Source organism: Sciurus vulgaris, assembly GCF_902686455.1.
Source record: "Sciurus vulgaris genome assembly, chromosome: 8".
NCBI lineage: Eukaryota > Metazoa > Chordata > Mammalia > Rodentia > Sciuridae > Sciurus > Sciurus vulgaris.
This window is the reverse complement of record NC_136468.1, coordinates 100,822,637-100,839,208: the sequence shown is the minus strand read 5'-3', so window position 1 is coordinate 100,839,208 and position 16,572 is coordinate 100,822,637. Positions and strand designations below refer to the sequence as shown.

The window sequence follows — 16,572 nt, the reverse complement described above, 5'->3', positions numbered from 1 at the left end:
ATTTGTCTCTCAAAAGTAATGTTCAAAAAGCAATGAGACAGGAATAGCTGCTCAATTCACAATAGCTAAGCTATGGAACCAATGCAGGCACCCTTTGACAGATGAATGGATAAAGAAAATGTTGTTTATATACACAATGTAATATTACTCAGCCATAAAGAAGAATGAAATTATGGCATTTGCTGGTAAATGGATGGAATTGGAGGCTATTATGCTGAGTGAAATAAGTCAATCCCAAAAAGCCAAAGGTCAAATGTGGATGCTTACTCAAAATAGGTGGGGAAGAGGGAGGAGTGGAGGTTCATTGAATTAGAGGGGAATGGGGGGAAGGGAGAAGAAGTGGGAATGGGAAAGACAGTAGAATGAATCAGATGTTACTTTCCTAAGTTCATATATGAACACACAACCAGTGTGCCTCCATATCATGTACAACCACAAGAATGGGAAGGTATAGTCCATGTAAGTATGATATGTCAAAACACATTCTCCTGTCACGTACAACTAAAAAGAACAACAACCCCCCCCCCCCAAAAAAAGCAATGAGACAAGAGACCAAATTCAACATGTTAAGGACAAGTATGATAAGCAGCCCAATAGGGCATAGTCAGAACCTCTTGAGGGGATCACTGGAATGAGATGAGCACCAAGCACAAAAAAAAAAAAAAAAAAAAAAAAAAAAGGACAGCATGTGGGTTTTCTGATAGAGTAATGGTGACTTCAGCTTATTATCAAAAGAAGCAAAGTGAAGCATGCAGAATAGGACTTATGGAATGGTGGAATAAGAATTATGGACCCTCTCCCTAGCAATACAGTAATTCGCTTGGTGAAAATTATTTTAAAAACACATTTAAACTCTCTGGAAAATATTGTAAAGTCATACAGCAAATGATGAAACATTCATTCAAAAACACCTACTAGATTTCAGTAAGAATAGTGAATCCATAGCATTTGACCATGGCTCACTCCATTAACCCCATCATCATCATCCAAATGAATAGCTTCACATTAGAAAAACTTTAACCTACGCACTCTACTCTAGGCAGAAATGACCAAAATAATGGGAGTTTCCTCTTCACCCACTTTACCTTTCCATTCTGAGACTATGCTTTTCCTCACTAGGGGAAGTCTGTTGTTTTTCTCACTCCCCTAACCCTGTGCTGCCCAGAAGTTATAATCCAGGAAGACATAGTACAGCAGACACAGTTACAGCTTAGAAATGTGGGCTTCTGTCATACCAAGTATAGCTTGCTTATAGGCAAAAGAATCCACTCCAGAAGGAGCAAGCCAGAAGGTCTTGCCACTACCAAGACTTCTAGTGTTCATTCTTAGAATAGAAGTGTTATTCAGAGAAAATAGGTCCCATCTCCCATGTTTAGTACAGTGACAAAAAAGTTCTTGCAGAGAACAAGAAGGCCATAAGGATGAAGAGCTCCTTAGCTCTGCCTATAGTTGATTAACCTTATTTGGAGGAGAGAATAGAGAACTACATGCCTAAGATGATTGTTGAAAACAATAAATATCTTATGGGACAGCAATTAAGAGAAATCTGGTAGCTCTGTGCTGCAAGTAAAGCAAGAGACAATTATTTAATAGAGAGAGCCAGGGAAAGCAATAATGAAGAAAAGCCCTCCCAGGATCACAGTCAACTCTACATGTCAGGAAATCGGTGCACATGTGCTAGGCTGTACCCAAAGGAGTAATCAAAGCAAGATGTGGGAAAGACATGAAATCATTCACCAAGTTGCACCCTGGCCCATCAACAAGGCAGAGGCCCCATTGGCACCAGGGACTTAAAGTAACTCCAACCAAACACTGAATCAACAGTAAGCTGCTCTGACCCAAGCATGATACCTAGGAAGGTAGGATTAAAATTAAAATCACACTTGTTTCTGGATGTCTGGTTAACTATGTGTATACTCAAGATGATATCCTCTCAGCAGCAATCATGAAGGGAATCTCCAAGTTACTAGTCCCTGGCCGAATGTGGAACACATAAAAAATGTAAACTCCCTTAAGTGTGATAGCAGTCTCCAAGACAGATACACACACAGACACACACACACATACACACATTTTTAAAGGCTAAAAATCTAACTGGCAAAAACAACCTTTGACCAGAAAGGAATTATGTCAAAAGAGGAGTGATTCCATGGTAAAACAGTAAAAAGAATCAAAAACAATCAGAATTGGGACATCCGAATCTATGAGCTTCAGGAAAAATTGACCTCACAGAACTGACTCATCCAAGTCACTGTTATTTGACCTAGCAAACAGCAAACAAAACAACTTCTGTGATGGGGGGAGGATCTCAAATGCCCAGTTATCACCAAAAGGTTATGAAACCTACAAAGAGATAGTAAAGTGTGGCTAATAATAAAGAAAGAAAAAAGTTGGCAATACAAACTGCCTTTGAAGAGTCACAGATGGTGGACTTAGCAGGAAAAAAACTTCAAAGCAGCTATTATAAATATGTTCAAAGAACAAAAGGAAACCATGGTTAAAGAATTAAAGGAAGGTATGATGACAATGTCTCATCAAAGAGATAATATCAAGGAAGAGGCAGAGATGATTTAAATTATTAAAGAGAACCAAATGGAAATTCTGGAATCAAAAAGTACAATAACTGAAATAAAAAATTCACTGAAAGAGCTTGGCTGAAGATTTGAACTAGGAGAAGAAAGTATCAGCAAATTTAAAGAGAGACCCATGCAGAACATGAAAAAAAATGAACAGAACTTCAGAGAAATGCAGGACATGATGAAGTATATAAACATACACATAATGTGAGTACCAAGAGGGGAATAAAAAAAGGATGAGAAAAAAGAAAGAAACGATAGCTTAAAACTTTACAAATTTCAAGAAAATCATTAATTTTCACACTGAAGAAACTCAATGAACTCAAAGTAGAATAAATGTTAGGAAAAACACACATATCACATATTACACTCAAAATGCTCAAAGACAAAAAGGAAATTCTCAGAGCAAAAGTAAAATGACACATCACATACAAGGAAATCAAATGAGATTAACATATAACTTCTCCTAAGACACAATGGAAGTCAGAAGTCAGTGGAACAGCACATTCAAATTGCTGAAATTTTTCAAACAAGAATTTTATACATCAAAACTAACTTTGAAAAAAGAAAAATTAAATAAAATCACAGATAAGCAAAAACTGACAGGATTACTTAGATAAATGACTTATATTATAATGAATACTAAAGGAAATGCTTTAAAAGAAGATAAGGGAGGCCAAAAAGGAAAGGGAAGTAAGAGAGGGGAGGGAAGGAGAAAGAAGGGAAGAGAGGAAGGGAAGAGAAAGAGAGTTTATTCATCGATCTATCTCAGCTCTGGAATCAGTTCTAACTGCTGAAACTCACAGAATATAGAAGCCCTTTTCAAAGTCCCTTTAGGTCATAATATAATTGTAACATAATATGGTAATTAATATAATAATAAATGTAAGCTCTCAGTTATGATTTCCAACCTATAAAAATGCATCTGTCAATTTCATTGAAATACAAAATTGAAAACTTGAAACTTATTGGGTTAAGATCTACTCTTCCAGCAAATTTTAAGTAGACAATGCATTTGAATTAACTCTAGTCACCATGTTCAACATTAACTTTGCAGAATTTATTCATCTTATAGTTTAATCAGTTTTCCCCCCATTTTCTTCACCTTCCAACCCTTGGTAATTAACATTTTACTCTTTTGCTATGAGTTAAACTTTTTTAGATTGAATATATAAATGAAATCATAAGGTATTCATCTTTCATGTCTGAGTAATTTTTTTAGCCTAATGTCTGAATAATATTATACTACATTTTCTTTATTTAATTATCCATCAACCCTTAGGTTGTTTCCATATATTGGCTTTTGTGAATAATGCTGCAATGAACAAGTAAGAAAGACGGAGAGAGAAAGAGGAGAGAGAAAAGTGGGATTCCTGGTCCATATGGCAGTTTCAGAATATTTAAGGGACTCATAACATTTAGTAGCAAAAAAAACAAACAACCTGATTTTAAAATGAGCAATTGATCTTGAATATTTTTCTGAAGAAGATATACAAATGGCCAGTAGGAATGGGAAAAGTCATTCCACATCACTAATCACCAGGGAAATTTTTACACCACAGTGAGATATCACCTCAAACCTATTAGAGTGACTAGTATCAAAAAGTCAAAAGATAACAAGCATTAGCAATGACATGGAGGAAAGTGAACACTTACAGATGCTTGGTAAGAATAGAAATTGATACATCCTATGGAAGACAGCACAAGTTCCTCCTCCTTGGAAGTTATTTCAGGAAAAACATTTTAAATTTGTTCTAATTAGTTACACATAACAATAGAATGCATTTTCACACATTGTGCACAAATGGAGCACAACTTCTTCCTCTGGCTGAACGTGGTGCAGAGTCACACTGGTAGTACAATCATACATGTATATAGGGTAATCTCATCTCATTCCACCATCCTTCTCATCCTCACTCCACCTCCCCTCCTCTCACTCCCCTCTGCACAATCCATAGTCCCTTCAACCCCCCACCATTATAGATCAGTATCTGCTTCTCAGGGAAAACATAAATATTGGTACTCTGTCACTGTCAATTATTGCATATGTATCAGAAAATAAAGCTGATAAATTATCGCATCTTTTCAGACTGTTACTATAAAAAACATTTGAGCAAAAGCTTTTCCTTCTGAACTATAAAAAGTTGAAGTTCATATGAAAATTGACAGTAATTGAGGTAACAAAAAGAAATTAACAGTAAAATATTGTTATGAATGGGACTTTTAAAAGATGACATTCTTGTGCCTAAATTTAAGTTTAATTTAGTAGGAAGAGCTAATAAAAATTAAAATAATTAAAAGTGTACAAACTTGGAGGAAAACAGTAAAGAACAAACTCCCACATAATTTTGTAATTGACTGGATAGTCACTGCCAACACTAGCTACTGACCACATGTGGCCTCTGAGCTTTTGAAATGTGGCTCATCTAAATAAAGATACAGTATAAGGATAAAAAGATTAAGTAAAATTATTAAAATTAATTTTTCTATTTCTTTTTAATTTGGCTATTAGATGACTTAAAATTACATAGGTGGCTTGTTTTGTATTCCTGTTGGACAGCACAGTGCTAAATCATTTTCTAAAATTAGTTGGTGCGAATTACAATTCATTCTGGGTCTCAAAATGCCCAGATAAAATTAACTACCCTTTCTTGATTTTCATTTTTTTATCCATTAAAAAATAATTTTGTCTTTGACTTGAAAGTTCAAAACATGCAAAATGAACACACTATATATGTCTACTCAGAAAATATAAGCCACTCATTTGAAACTTGGTGAATAAAGGGCATGCTTGTGCACAAACACACACAAAAGAAAGATGATGAGACAAAAACAGAGAAGCAGAGGTAGAGAAACAGAGATAGGTAATTTTCTAAAACACCAAGAAAACTTTGATATCCTCAGACTACAAAAATTTCAAAATCACTAAATAATAAAAACTAAAAATCTTCCATTATCTCCTTCCTAATCCATGAGAAGGGATTTAATAATAAAGATAACCTTATTATTGGGAGCTTTTAAAAGCATAAAGAGTTCTTTGGTAAGTTTTGAGATTATGAGTTTGCAGCTATTTTGTTAAATGTTAAACTTTTGTTAAACCTGTAAACAGGAAAATTTTATAATGCTTTATGCCTATTATTTCTTTTATTAAAAATAGAGTATTTTGTGCGATTCTTCTAAGACACTGAACACTTTCAAGTTGGACTGCAATCTCCTGATAGTTCACCTTTCTCCTCTTGATTCACTGTCTTCTCTCAATCTCTCCCCTTGCCAAATTCCTAACAGAAGACTGTATACATAGCAGGCCATCTGTTTCTAAATCCTGAAAGAAGGAGTGAATGACTGTCTGAGTGAACAGGTGATTTATCTTAAACCATGCCTCCCGTCTTTCCTTTAAAAGACTGAGCAAGTGATGTCCAAGGCATTCTAGTTTGATATCTAAATATAAATAAGTATGGTAGTTCAAAGAAATCAGTGTCTATTCAAAGTGCAACCAGATTTCTTAGACATGTAGTTTTTAAAATGAATGTAAAATGTCAATAATGTTACTCTAAATCCTTACTTTTCATTCAACATTTCAATCAGTTTCTAATAACCCAAAGCGTTTTTTGCATTAGGATTCTTGTTAACAAAATTAAATTAGATATAATTTATATTTTAATATAAAATAAACTCAACTTTATTCACATAATTCTGAAATACATAGCTTCTTTAAAAATTGAAAATATTATACCCAGCTATCATGAAACAAACACAGGCAAAGTATCTGAATTTGTACATCATCTAAAATGTGTCATGTATATTTAGAGATACTCAAAAAGTGCTTTATATTTCCCTATCTACTAGGAATTATTTCCAGACAAATTATTTTCCTCAGATCTTCATCAACAATTTTCCAGCTACAGAGACTGCGCTGTATGTATGTATCGTTAAGAGTAACAGAGACAAGGATATAACTTTGTTTGACTTGTATAATCCTCTGAGGACACATAGCTGCATTTCAACAAATATTAACTAATGTCATTCAAAAGGTGATCTAGAAAACACATCAGGGGTCTATTGTGAGAGAGAAAGGGTGGGGATAGTAGTAATAGCAGTACAGAAAGGACTGGAGAACAGTTCTGTATTTTGGGGTGCTTTTGACACTTTATGATATGAATATTGAAGGCCTTTTTTCCCCAGATGCTCAGATATTTGCCAAACTGTGCTAAAGCAAAATCACTTAGAGAATATGAGCTAGCTTAGAGATTAATAAAACCTCCAACTTCACAGACTTCCACCAAATAATGAGATGAAAACAAGAGATAATTTTTCAGCCATCAAATATTTCAGTACTTCACTCTGTTACTATGACATATTTATCCCATACGAAATATTTGCAAAAGGAGTTGTAATGGCCTTCAGGGACAGGAAGAACAGAGTTTCTGTAGAAAATGTTAAATTAGTTTTGATGGTGATGCAAAGTTAAGGAAGGGTTGTTAGGGATGGCTTGCTGCCACAGGGCGGGGTTTTGTTTTGGTGTCCTTTTAGAGCCTGCAGGTGTTTGGCACCAGTTAAAATCGGGGCCAGCTGTGATATTTCAATAATTCTGATATTTCCCTCCCAATAGTTCTCAGAAGTGATGCTTCAGAGTGATGTCTTACACCTGATATATTCAACTTGTGTGGTACAAATGGGAAGACTGTTAAACAACGCCAGTTTTGAGATGCACTTTGCCCTTCTTCCCAACTCTCAGGTCATGGCATCAAGGGGGAAAAAAAAAAAAAAAAAAACACTGATCAGAGGTGCCAATAATTGCTATTTTTTAACTTAACAATTCAATCAAAGATGATGATACACCATAATAAGTCAGTAATAATCAAATATACAATCTTAAGCAAAATCCTGAAAGCAGGATGGTGCCTTATCTTTTGATGTTCAGTATAGATAATGATGCTTTTAAGCCCTCTCAGTGATGACATCCATACCTATTTTGCAGGAATTTGAATAGTTTCTATTAAAAGCTACATTTCTTTTAAGTTTGTTTGGGTTGGAAACCCTCAAACCACAATGCATTTCATGCACATGTTCCCAAGGGTATGTTAAATAGGACCATACTGAGGTCATCTAGTAAGTTTTTGAAACTTTTTAAGAATTCCTTTAATGTACTGCACAATCTTGGCCTGATTAAGAGAAGATATTTTAAGAAAGTACTTGGAAAAATGACTGGCTATTAACATCTATATGCAGATAATCTATATTATGCTCTATAATGTACAGAGCCTTCCACAGATTATTTATCATTGAGGAAGGAAAACAATAAAACTTACCACTCTAAGCATTTTGAGTCAAAATTTCTCAGAACTATCAGAACTTTTGCAGACAAAAGCCCCCCCCCATAATATTCTTGATTGACTTAACAGTGGATGCCTGTAATATCATTTTAACTGTGCAAAGGTTTATAGCATTTTATCAGAAGCTAAAAGGTAGACAATCTTCCAACTATCCAACATAAAATATATAATCTCTTGTTTCAGTTGAGTAAAAGAATAAAATCTTCTTGGAACATGAACTATGATGAAATTGTCAGGTTTGAAATAGTTTCTACCATCAAGCACATTTTTGTTGTCAACCAAAATTTTCAAGTCACAGATGAGAAATGTACATGGTCTACTGGATAAGTAGGCACACAAAATTCTCTTCTATTCCTTGAGGTTCCCAATCTTTTTCTTTTTTTTTCTTTCCCTGGTTGGATATACCCCTTTTCACTTCATCAAAGCCTTCCTTCCTGCGCCATGTTCCAGGCCTTGTACTTCACCCAAAGTAATTTTCAGTCAAATGAGCAGCTGTGGCTGGCACAGTGCACATGGAGAGCTGGGCCACTGCGCCAGCGGTGCATTCCCACGTTTGAACACAAGTGGCCAGTTCCTTGTACCCAGGGCCAAGAAACTGCAGCTCATCAGAGCAAAAGCTCCCTTGGATACCTCAAACGGAAATCAAACTTTTAAAAAAATTTATGGAAAATTAAAAATAAAAGGGTTGTCAGTATCAGAAATAATGAAGGATTGAGAACTCCTGGCATATAGTTTGCAGATACATTTTCATAAAAGGGTAGTAGGTTGTGACTTAATGAACCCCATCCTGTGGCAGCACTGGATGTTGCCCTATTCACTAAGAAAGGTAGGTAAGAGAAGGTGATTTTAATAAGAATATGACCATCAAGGGCATCATTATAATGAACATTAGCATCTGTCAATCCCTGTACTGTTCCCTTAACTAACATCTCATTGTAAAGATAAGATCCCATTACACCATATTGCAGTTAAGAAAACTAAAGCCTGCAAAGCTTATAAAACTGTCCACCAAATTTGACCCTATGGTCTTAACCTCATCTTAACCCAAACCCTAATGATCAGTCCCCTGAGATCACCAAGAGCAATTCAACTAGTGCTAAAGATAAAGCTCATTAGTGCTACTCAGGGGTATAGGAACCATCTAATCATTTAGAAAACCTACACTTTCCACAGTTAACCAACTTATTCATTTGCTTATTCACATATACATTAACATTTATTGTGTGCCTACTATTGAAATAATTCTGAGTTTATTTTTCAGAAAGGTATAAAATATTAAATTCATACTAAATCCTTACTAATTTACCTGGTACATAGTAAATATAATAAAAGTTTATTGAATAAATGAAAGAACTTTCTAAATTGTCATTTATAGATGTAACCTTAAAGTATTTTTGAATAATATACTTCATACAAATATTTTTTATTTTTTCACATTACACAATGCAAAATTTTATGGGAGTCTTTTTGAAAAGGGACAAACACTTCCAAACATAAGGCGAAAGTGATACCCTGACTCTTATGTAAAACATAACTAGAATACTTACAATTTCCAAAGTCATCTTTGCAAATGACTTTCCAAAGTCATTTTTAAATGTAATAGTGGCACATTACTCTCTAGTCTTTCTAAAATCCAGATAAATTGCACACATATATTTTGGTACTTAAATTATGAATGAAGAATGAAATTATGTATGAAGGAGAACAACACTACCCTTGCTACTAGGTTCCAATTATCAATAACCATCATGGTATGATTAGTATCTCTTACTTTAAAACTGTAATAATTAGAATCCAATTTTTGATGGGGTTAAGAGGTCAGTTTAGAAATTTGAGGATAGCATGGAAATCTGGTATTCTTACTTATATAACATCCATCTTCTCCATTTGGTAGGTAGACTAAGTATAAAATATGACACCATGAGACAGATCAAAAATAGATAATTTGCAGGTCCAAAACAGTTGAAATATAAAGATAACAATTAAATTAATTAAATTCACCTTGTATTAATTAAGATGAATTAAAAGGGAAATAGGTATAAAAAGTCTAAAGAGCCTATATCCATTCTGAACCAGTCCTTAATTACATCAACCATTTAAAAATAGTAAGACTTTGTATCTTTGTTTATCAAAGACTAAAAACAAACAGATAATTTGAATATACTTACTGGTATTTAAGAATAACTCTTCGCTTTTTTGTGTTCATCCCTGATAAAACACAGATGGAACAACAGAAATGCTGATGGAAAAACTCTCGGGAAATATCTCTAGTGAAATATGACCTCAAATTGAGACAAATATGAAATCCTACACCACCTCTAGTATACCACAGCTTAAAATTAGATGGCTGCTTCTCAAAGTTTTAAAGTACAGAAACCAGGTCCTGGGCCAATATTCAGGTGTGTAGACCAGGGAATCACCAGTCATTAATCCACTGATGATTAATGAAGCTACACAGTACATACTGAGTGGGCCCCCCCTTATCTCCAATTCATACTGACTATTGTTTTATTGTGAATAAAACTCTCCATTGCTGCCAGAAAAAAAATAGTACAGAACAGAATTTCTGAATTCATTCACATTTTTTCTCCAGTAAATATTATATTACCAAATTAAATATACTCTCATTTCCTTTTAAGTTGACATTTAAGCAAGAAAAAGGTACCAATGTTAGAGATCCGTTTCCCAACAAGATCTTCTTCCTCAAAAATGGATATTCCATTTTCGGTAATTCGTTTCAAACAAAACCCTGCCACTACACAAAGTACCAAAAGAAAAAATTCCTATAATTTTGAAAAGTTGAAAACAGAGAAGTATGTGAAAATCATAACAGATATTCACAGAAAAATAAAGGTTCTCAACATTTTGGGGGTTAATATGTGAATCTGAGACATGATATATTGCTTATAGTTTTACTGGTTAAGTAACAGAGTTTAAAACTTAATATTTTGATATCTAAAAGTAATCCATTTGAACAATGTTATAAAAGAAATAATTTGGGGGGGGTGATTCCCTCTTCCTGGGCCCCAAGAAGAAGCAAGCCTATTAAGCAATGCATAGAACCAATCTCTATTAAAGTATAATTCTTGCCTCACAAATAACATATATTAATCAAAGCACATAAATTTGCAAAAACTAAATATGACTTATTTTATGTATTTTCAGACAGTCATGCAGTGATTAGCAGTGGACTGTAACTGTGAAATTTCTCATATTTCATTCCACAAAGAACGATCTCAAAGAGCCTGATTGATTCCACCTTCTCAATTTTGCTATATTTCTGATTTTCAGGGAAAAATAAAAGCTCTCACTTTGAAAATTTTATGGAGTGGCTGATGACGAAATATAGACCCCAATAGATAAGAAGTATGATTATAGATGGTCAGTTCTAAATTCTGATTCTTTTTTCCTCAAACCCACAAACAATTTGAACATAACTGTGAAATTCATATTTTGTGACTTAAGATCAATGGACTAATGTACCTTTATATAAATCGATTTGTATAGGAAAGAGAAACAACCAAGACATCAAAAAACAACCTGGGGTTCTGTAAATACACCTTCATGTTGTTGATTGGGCCATATGGGACCCCACTGCCTTCGAAGAGATATAACCACTTAGTGGTCATTTCTTCTTCAAACCTAGGAACAGACAAAGAAAAAGAAGCATTTTTTTATAATCTAAAGAATGCAATATGACCTCTTTCCTCATATGGCTCTCTTTCACAGTAACCAATAGTGATAAATATGTGTAGCTTAGGCTTTCTTTTAAGTCAAGTTTTGAGAGAAATTATCTACATGAAATGGACTTTGAGTGGCCACCCAGGTCCCAGGGTTTAAAAATCCACCATTAGATATGTAATGTCCTCTTAATTTTATCCCTGTGTATTTTTTGACAGAGTCCCATTTGGAAAAGAAGATTGTGTGGAAGATGGTGTTGAGTTCCAAATGTGGTATTGAGTAATTTTCAAATATAATAATAATATCGTAATTTGAGTATGAGGTCAATGCAAAATGCTTCTTTAGGTCTCAGGTATAGTACACCAGGTTAGGGAGATGTTAATAAACAAAATTATTCCTAAAAACAAAAAATAAACTAGTATAGCTGCTTTAAAAGAAATCTGTATTTAAAGTACACAAGAATTAAAAGTCACAATCATTGACCTGAAAATAGTCTTAACTGTGGTTTATTTGCACTGTGATTTATGAATTAAAACTATGAATGTGCAAAGATTGGTGTTTCAGGTTAGCCAACAAAACTCAAATTCATCCAAGTTCTTTATCTCTTTTTTACTTCTTCTATAATTATAAAAATGAAACTCACAGGAAAATATAATATGATTTTCTTTATTTTATCTATTAGGTCTTAAGGAAAGGAGAACTAATCCATTAATGAGATTAACTGGTTTTTACCCTCTTCTCTACTAAGGTCATAAATACAGAGGGAAATCTTGGATCCTTAGGGACAACACAACACAATCATAATTTCTAATGTTTAAAGAATTTCAGGAATTGCTCATTATTAAAATATCAAAATACTTTTTAGTTAATTAACAATCTAGGCAACCAAAGAGATTTTTTAAAACACTAGATAAAAATAGATTGTTGCCATCAAGTAAAATGCCCCCCCCAGAAGGAAAAGACTAGCAGAACTATGCCTAAAATATTTCAGAAGCATAGAATTCTATCTGCTTCTCTTGTACATAGCCAGAATTGGCCTCAGATCCACAGACTCCATAGGAAACTAGAAATAGATACTTCTTTCACCTTTTAAAGAAATGTGCGAAAGCAGTACTTGGAGGACACTTCAGTGATTGCCATCACTGATAGATAAGTAATAGATAAAAAGAACCAAGAACTAAAAGGAAAATGAAATTAATATATTCTCTAAAAGACTACTCCATGGACAATAAAGTTTGAGCATATAATTTTTACATAGGAACATAATAAAAAGTTTAATGAAGGTAGTATTATATTTCACTACAAAAATAATCTTATCCACATATTACATAGTAACTTCCAAATACACCAAGCATTGATTCTTGCCTTTTTAGTACAATGTCTTCCCTTTTCTCTCCAATTACGATAAAGAAATCTCATTATATATTTTAATTTCAGTTCAATAATATTAACTATCCCTAATATTAACTATCCTTACTTGATACACAATGAAATACTTAATTCTAAATATTTTAAAAAATTATTTCATGGGAACATCATGACTCAGGTTAAGTGTCTTGCTTCTAATCATTCTTCACATTAGCATTTCTTTCAAGGACTGTTAAGGTCATCTCCTGGCCAAGACTTCTTAAAAAAAACAAAATATATATATATATATATATATATATATACACACACACATACATTATCATTAGAATGATATATGCTGAAAGACTAAAGGAGGTTACTTTTGAACCTGGAGCCTTTTCAATCAGGGTGTCAATTATTTTTTTTCCATAAATGGAGTGTTATAATGGTTAGACTGATAAATTTTCAAGACAAGTAAATTTATCACCACTGGACTCACCCAAGTGGCCTGAAAGATCTGCAGAGAAAATGCACGTCAATATCCAAACAGACCCCTGGCTTAAGGCTAGCCAACAGAAAACTCCAGGGAATAGTTTGAAGTTTTAGTATTTATATAAGCTTTTCACCACTGGGCCAAAAGAGAGGGATTTATTTCATGTTATGGGAAAACAACGGATGCACTTTGGAAAATGAGACTGAAGGAAGAGGCAGCCGTCCTGGATCTGCCGTTGTGACCACTGTTTGCATCTCTGCGTGGGTGTGGGTGTGGAAAGGTTCTTTAATGCTGTAAACTCAAATCAATCAGAGACGGACCATGCTACATTCCGCTGTTCCCAGAGGACAGATTCATCATTTTCTTCTGAAAATCTATCTCTTGATCTAAATCTGATGTGGAATCCTTTCTTTATCTATGCAAAAAAAGCTGTAAGCACATGTTTTATTAACCACAAAATTTCTGCCGAGAGAGGGGGTGCGCTGATCTAAACCACTCAAGGCAATAGAATCCTGCAGTAAGATAGAAAAGGGTGTCGTTAGATTCAGCTCAGCAAGCCTCAAAGGATAGGCCTCCCCCTACGAAGTTAGGTGGAGCTTCATACCCCAGACTTACCTGTGAAACTTATTAAATCAACTCACATATATAATTCTCAATTTTGTTGAATTCACTCTAATTCCAGAAATGGGTATTATTAACCATCATTTAGGTATATGAAGTATTGCTGAATAAAGATATACTGGAGTTACACTTCCTAATTTTAGATTTAACTTTTTAATTGTTTATTAGAGCATTATAGTTATACATTGTACTTGGATTCATCCCGACAAATCCACAAATGCATGGAAAATCAATTTCAGGTTCATGATTTCCCTTTTCCCTCAGCTGGTCTTCCTGCTACTCTCCCATTGCTCCTTCCTACCCTACTACAGTTCCTTGTGCTTGTCTATAATTTATATGTGCTTGGTTCTTTATATTATCCCATCCTTCCCTCCCCCTTCCCTTTTATGTATTCTAGCTTCAGCGTATGAGAGAAAACACAGACTGTTAACTTTAAAAACAAACACAAACTCATCTTTTTTTAAATGGATCAAAGTATCAAAGAAGTCAAATCCAAGACCAAAGAGAAACTACTAAAAAGGAAGTGTTAAACTCATTTGACCAAGATGAAACTCAGGTTCAAAAATTAACTGCTCAATTCATAGAGTTTTTAAGGTCAGTGGTTACATCCCCTTGAAGCTGAAACTGCTGAACTCCAAAGTCACTTTCTAATACACAATGATCGTAGCAGAATACCGCAGATGCAAAGCGTTGCAAATCACATGCATTATATATGTCAGAGTTTTAAAAAGGGATAGCAGAGGTGAAACTGTTCCTCTTTTCCACTAATTGCTTCTGTACTTATATCTTATATAGCTTAATATAGATTCCTTTACATTAATATTTACTCAATCCTTATGCTTTTAGTAAGAATTTGTTTTGTGTCAGCTATGAAGATCAAAACATTAAAAAGGTAGTTCCTGTGTTCAAGATTACATAGCCTAATGGAGAACACAGTTGTGGAAACAGATGAATTACAATGCAGGATGCTAAGACAAAGATATGAGCGAACAACTTACAGTTGAAGCACCAAAGAGGGAGACTTGCACTGGGCCTGGGAAGGCAGGAAAAAGTCCAAGAACAAGGTGGACATTTGAGCCAAGTGTTGAAGGACAAGTTAGAATTTTCCATGTGAAAGATGGGAGGGAGGATTTTCCAGGCAGAGAGCAATGTGTACGAAGATCCAACCTGGAAAGAATCTGAAACCTCCTGTGTCATGAGGGGGAGAAGATGAAATAAGAGAGGAAGGTTAGAATCAGAGTGTAAAGCATCTTGTCTGCTATGCCAGGGATATTGGATTTCACCCACAATGAGGTCCTTAAGCAGGGGACTGACATACTAGACACTGATACAGAGAACAGACCTATGCAGATGAAACTAGAGGTAAGGAAACTCCACACAAGACTACAATTTTCTGGTGAGCATCTCAAATCTATGATTATTTCATATTATTGTCAATAAAAAATAAGTTCCACTGGAAAAAAAAATTTTTCTTGATATCTCTGGCTTTTTAGTACTATCCTATTTATCTGAGCCTCTGAAATCTGGCTTGGTGGCCAAATGGTTTTTCTTATTCAGTCTTCAATGGTCTCCAGTGACCTCTTGTCAAATCCAATATTCCTTTCAGTGTTTTCGTCTTCCTCCCTACATATTATTGTGCTGCTGCCTAGCCTAACTTCAGCTCTTGTGACATTCACTATACTTTTTAAGCTTTCTATCATAACTGTTTGGTGTTTTTCTATTTCTTATGTTAATTCTTTTGTCAGTCCAAGATTCCTTATTCTCTTTTACTCACTTCTATGGTTTGCATACGTATCCCCACGAAGTACAGGTGTTAAAAATGTGCTCCCAACCTGTAGTGCAACTGGGAGTTTTTTGAACTTTAAAAGAGGTGGGGACCCAGTGGGAGAAATGATAGGTCATTGAGGGGTACGAGCGTTCCTTCAGAGAGATTCCTCTCTCTGGGACCGCAAGGGCTATATGAGGTAAGCAGCTTCCATTCACCACACTTCTGTCAAAATACACTGCATTCCCATAGGGGCCCAAAATCAACAGTGGCAACTGACTATGAACTGGAACCTCTGAACCAGGAGCCAGAATATCCCGGCATTTTGTCATAGTAATACAAAGCTGAGTAACATGCTCAGCTCAATAATCCTGATAACTCTGTACAGAAACTAAAAAATCCATATTTTAGCCTTGGCCTTTCCTTTTCCAGTTCCCTTTTTTTAGTTACATATTGTAATTCCCACTCAGATGCACTATTATCCCCTTTATACCGCATGCTCATGTGATGGCTTTATACAGTTCCATTTCACACCACAAACCTAGAATTCTTCCCTTGCCTAAACTTGTTCCTTTGACTAAATCACATTAGCCTAAATTGAGTATGGTGGATATTTTTCCTTAAAACATCACTGAGACTAGGTTTCATAAGAAGCTAAGGTTAGTGGTAGGAAGACAATTTGAGATTTTTCAGTTTAAAAGGAATGTCACAGCATCTTTTCTCCTCCTCCTCCTCCCTCCTCCCTCCTCCTCCTCC

The 16,572-nt window shown here is 34.7% G+C and overlaps 1 protein-coding gene across 1 annotated transcript in view; it reads right to left on the bottom strand.

The window, feature by feature from the left end:
- SUGCT (succinyl-CoA:glutarate-CoA transferase) overlaps positions 1 to 16,572 on the bottom strand; it is a 755,391-nt gene that overhangs the window by 358,961 nt on the left and 379,858 nt on the right. Inside the window, 2 exon segments of the mRNA XM_079151764.1 lie at positions 11,450 to 11,469; positions 11,472 to 11,551. Coding sequence (XP_079007890.1) covers positions 11,450 to 11,469; positions 11,472 to 11,551 — 100 coding nt within the window.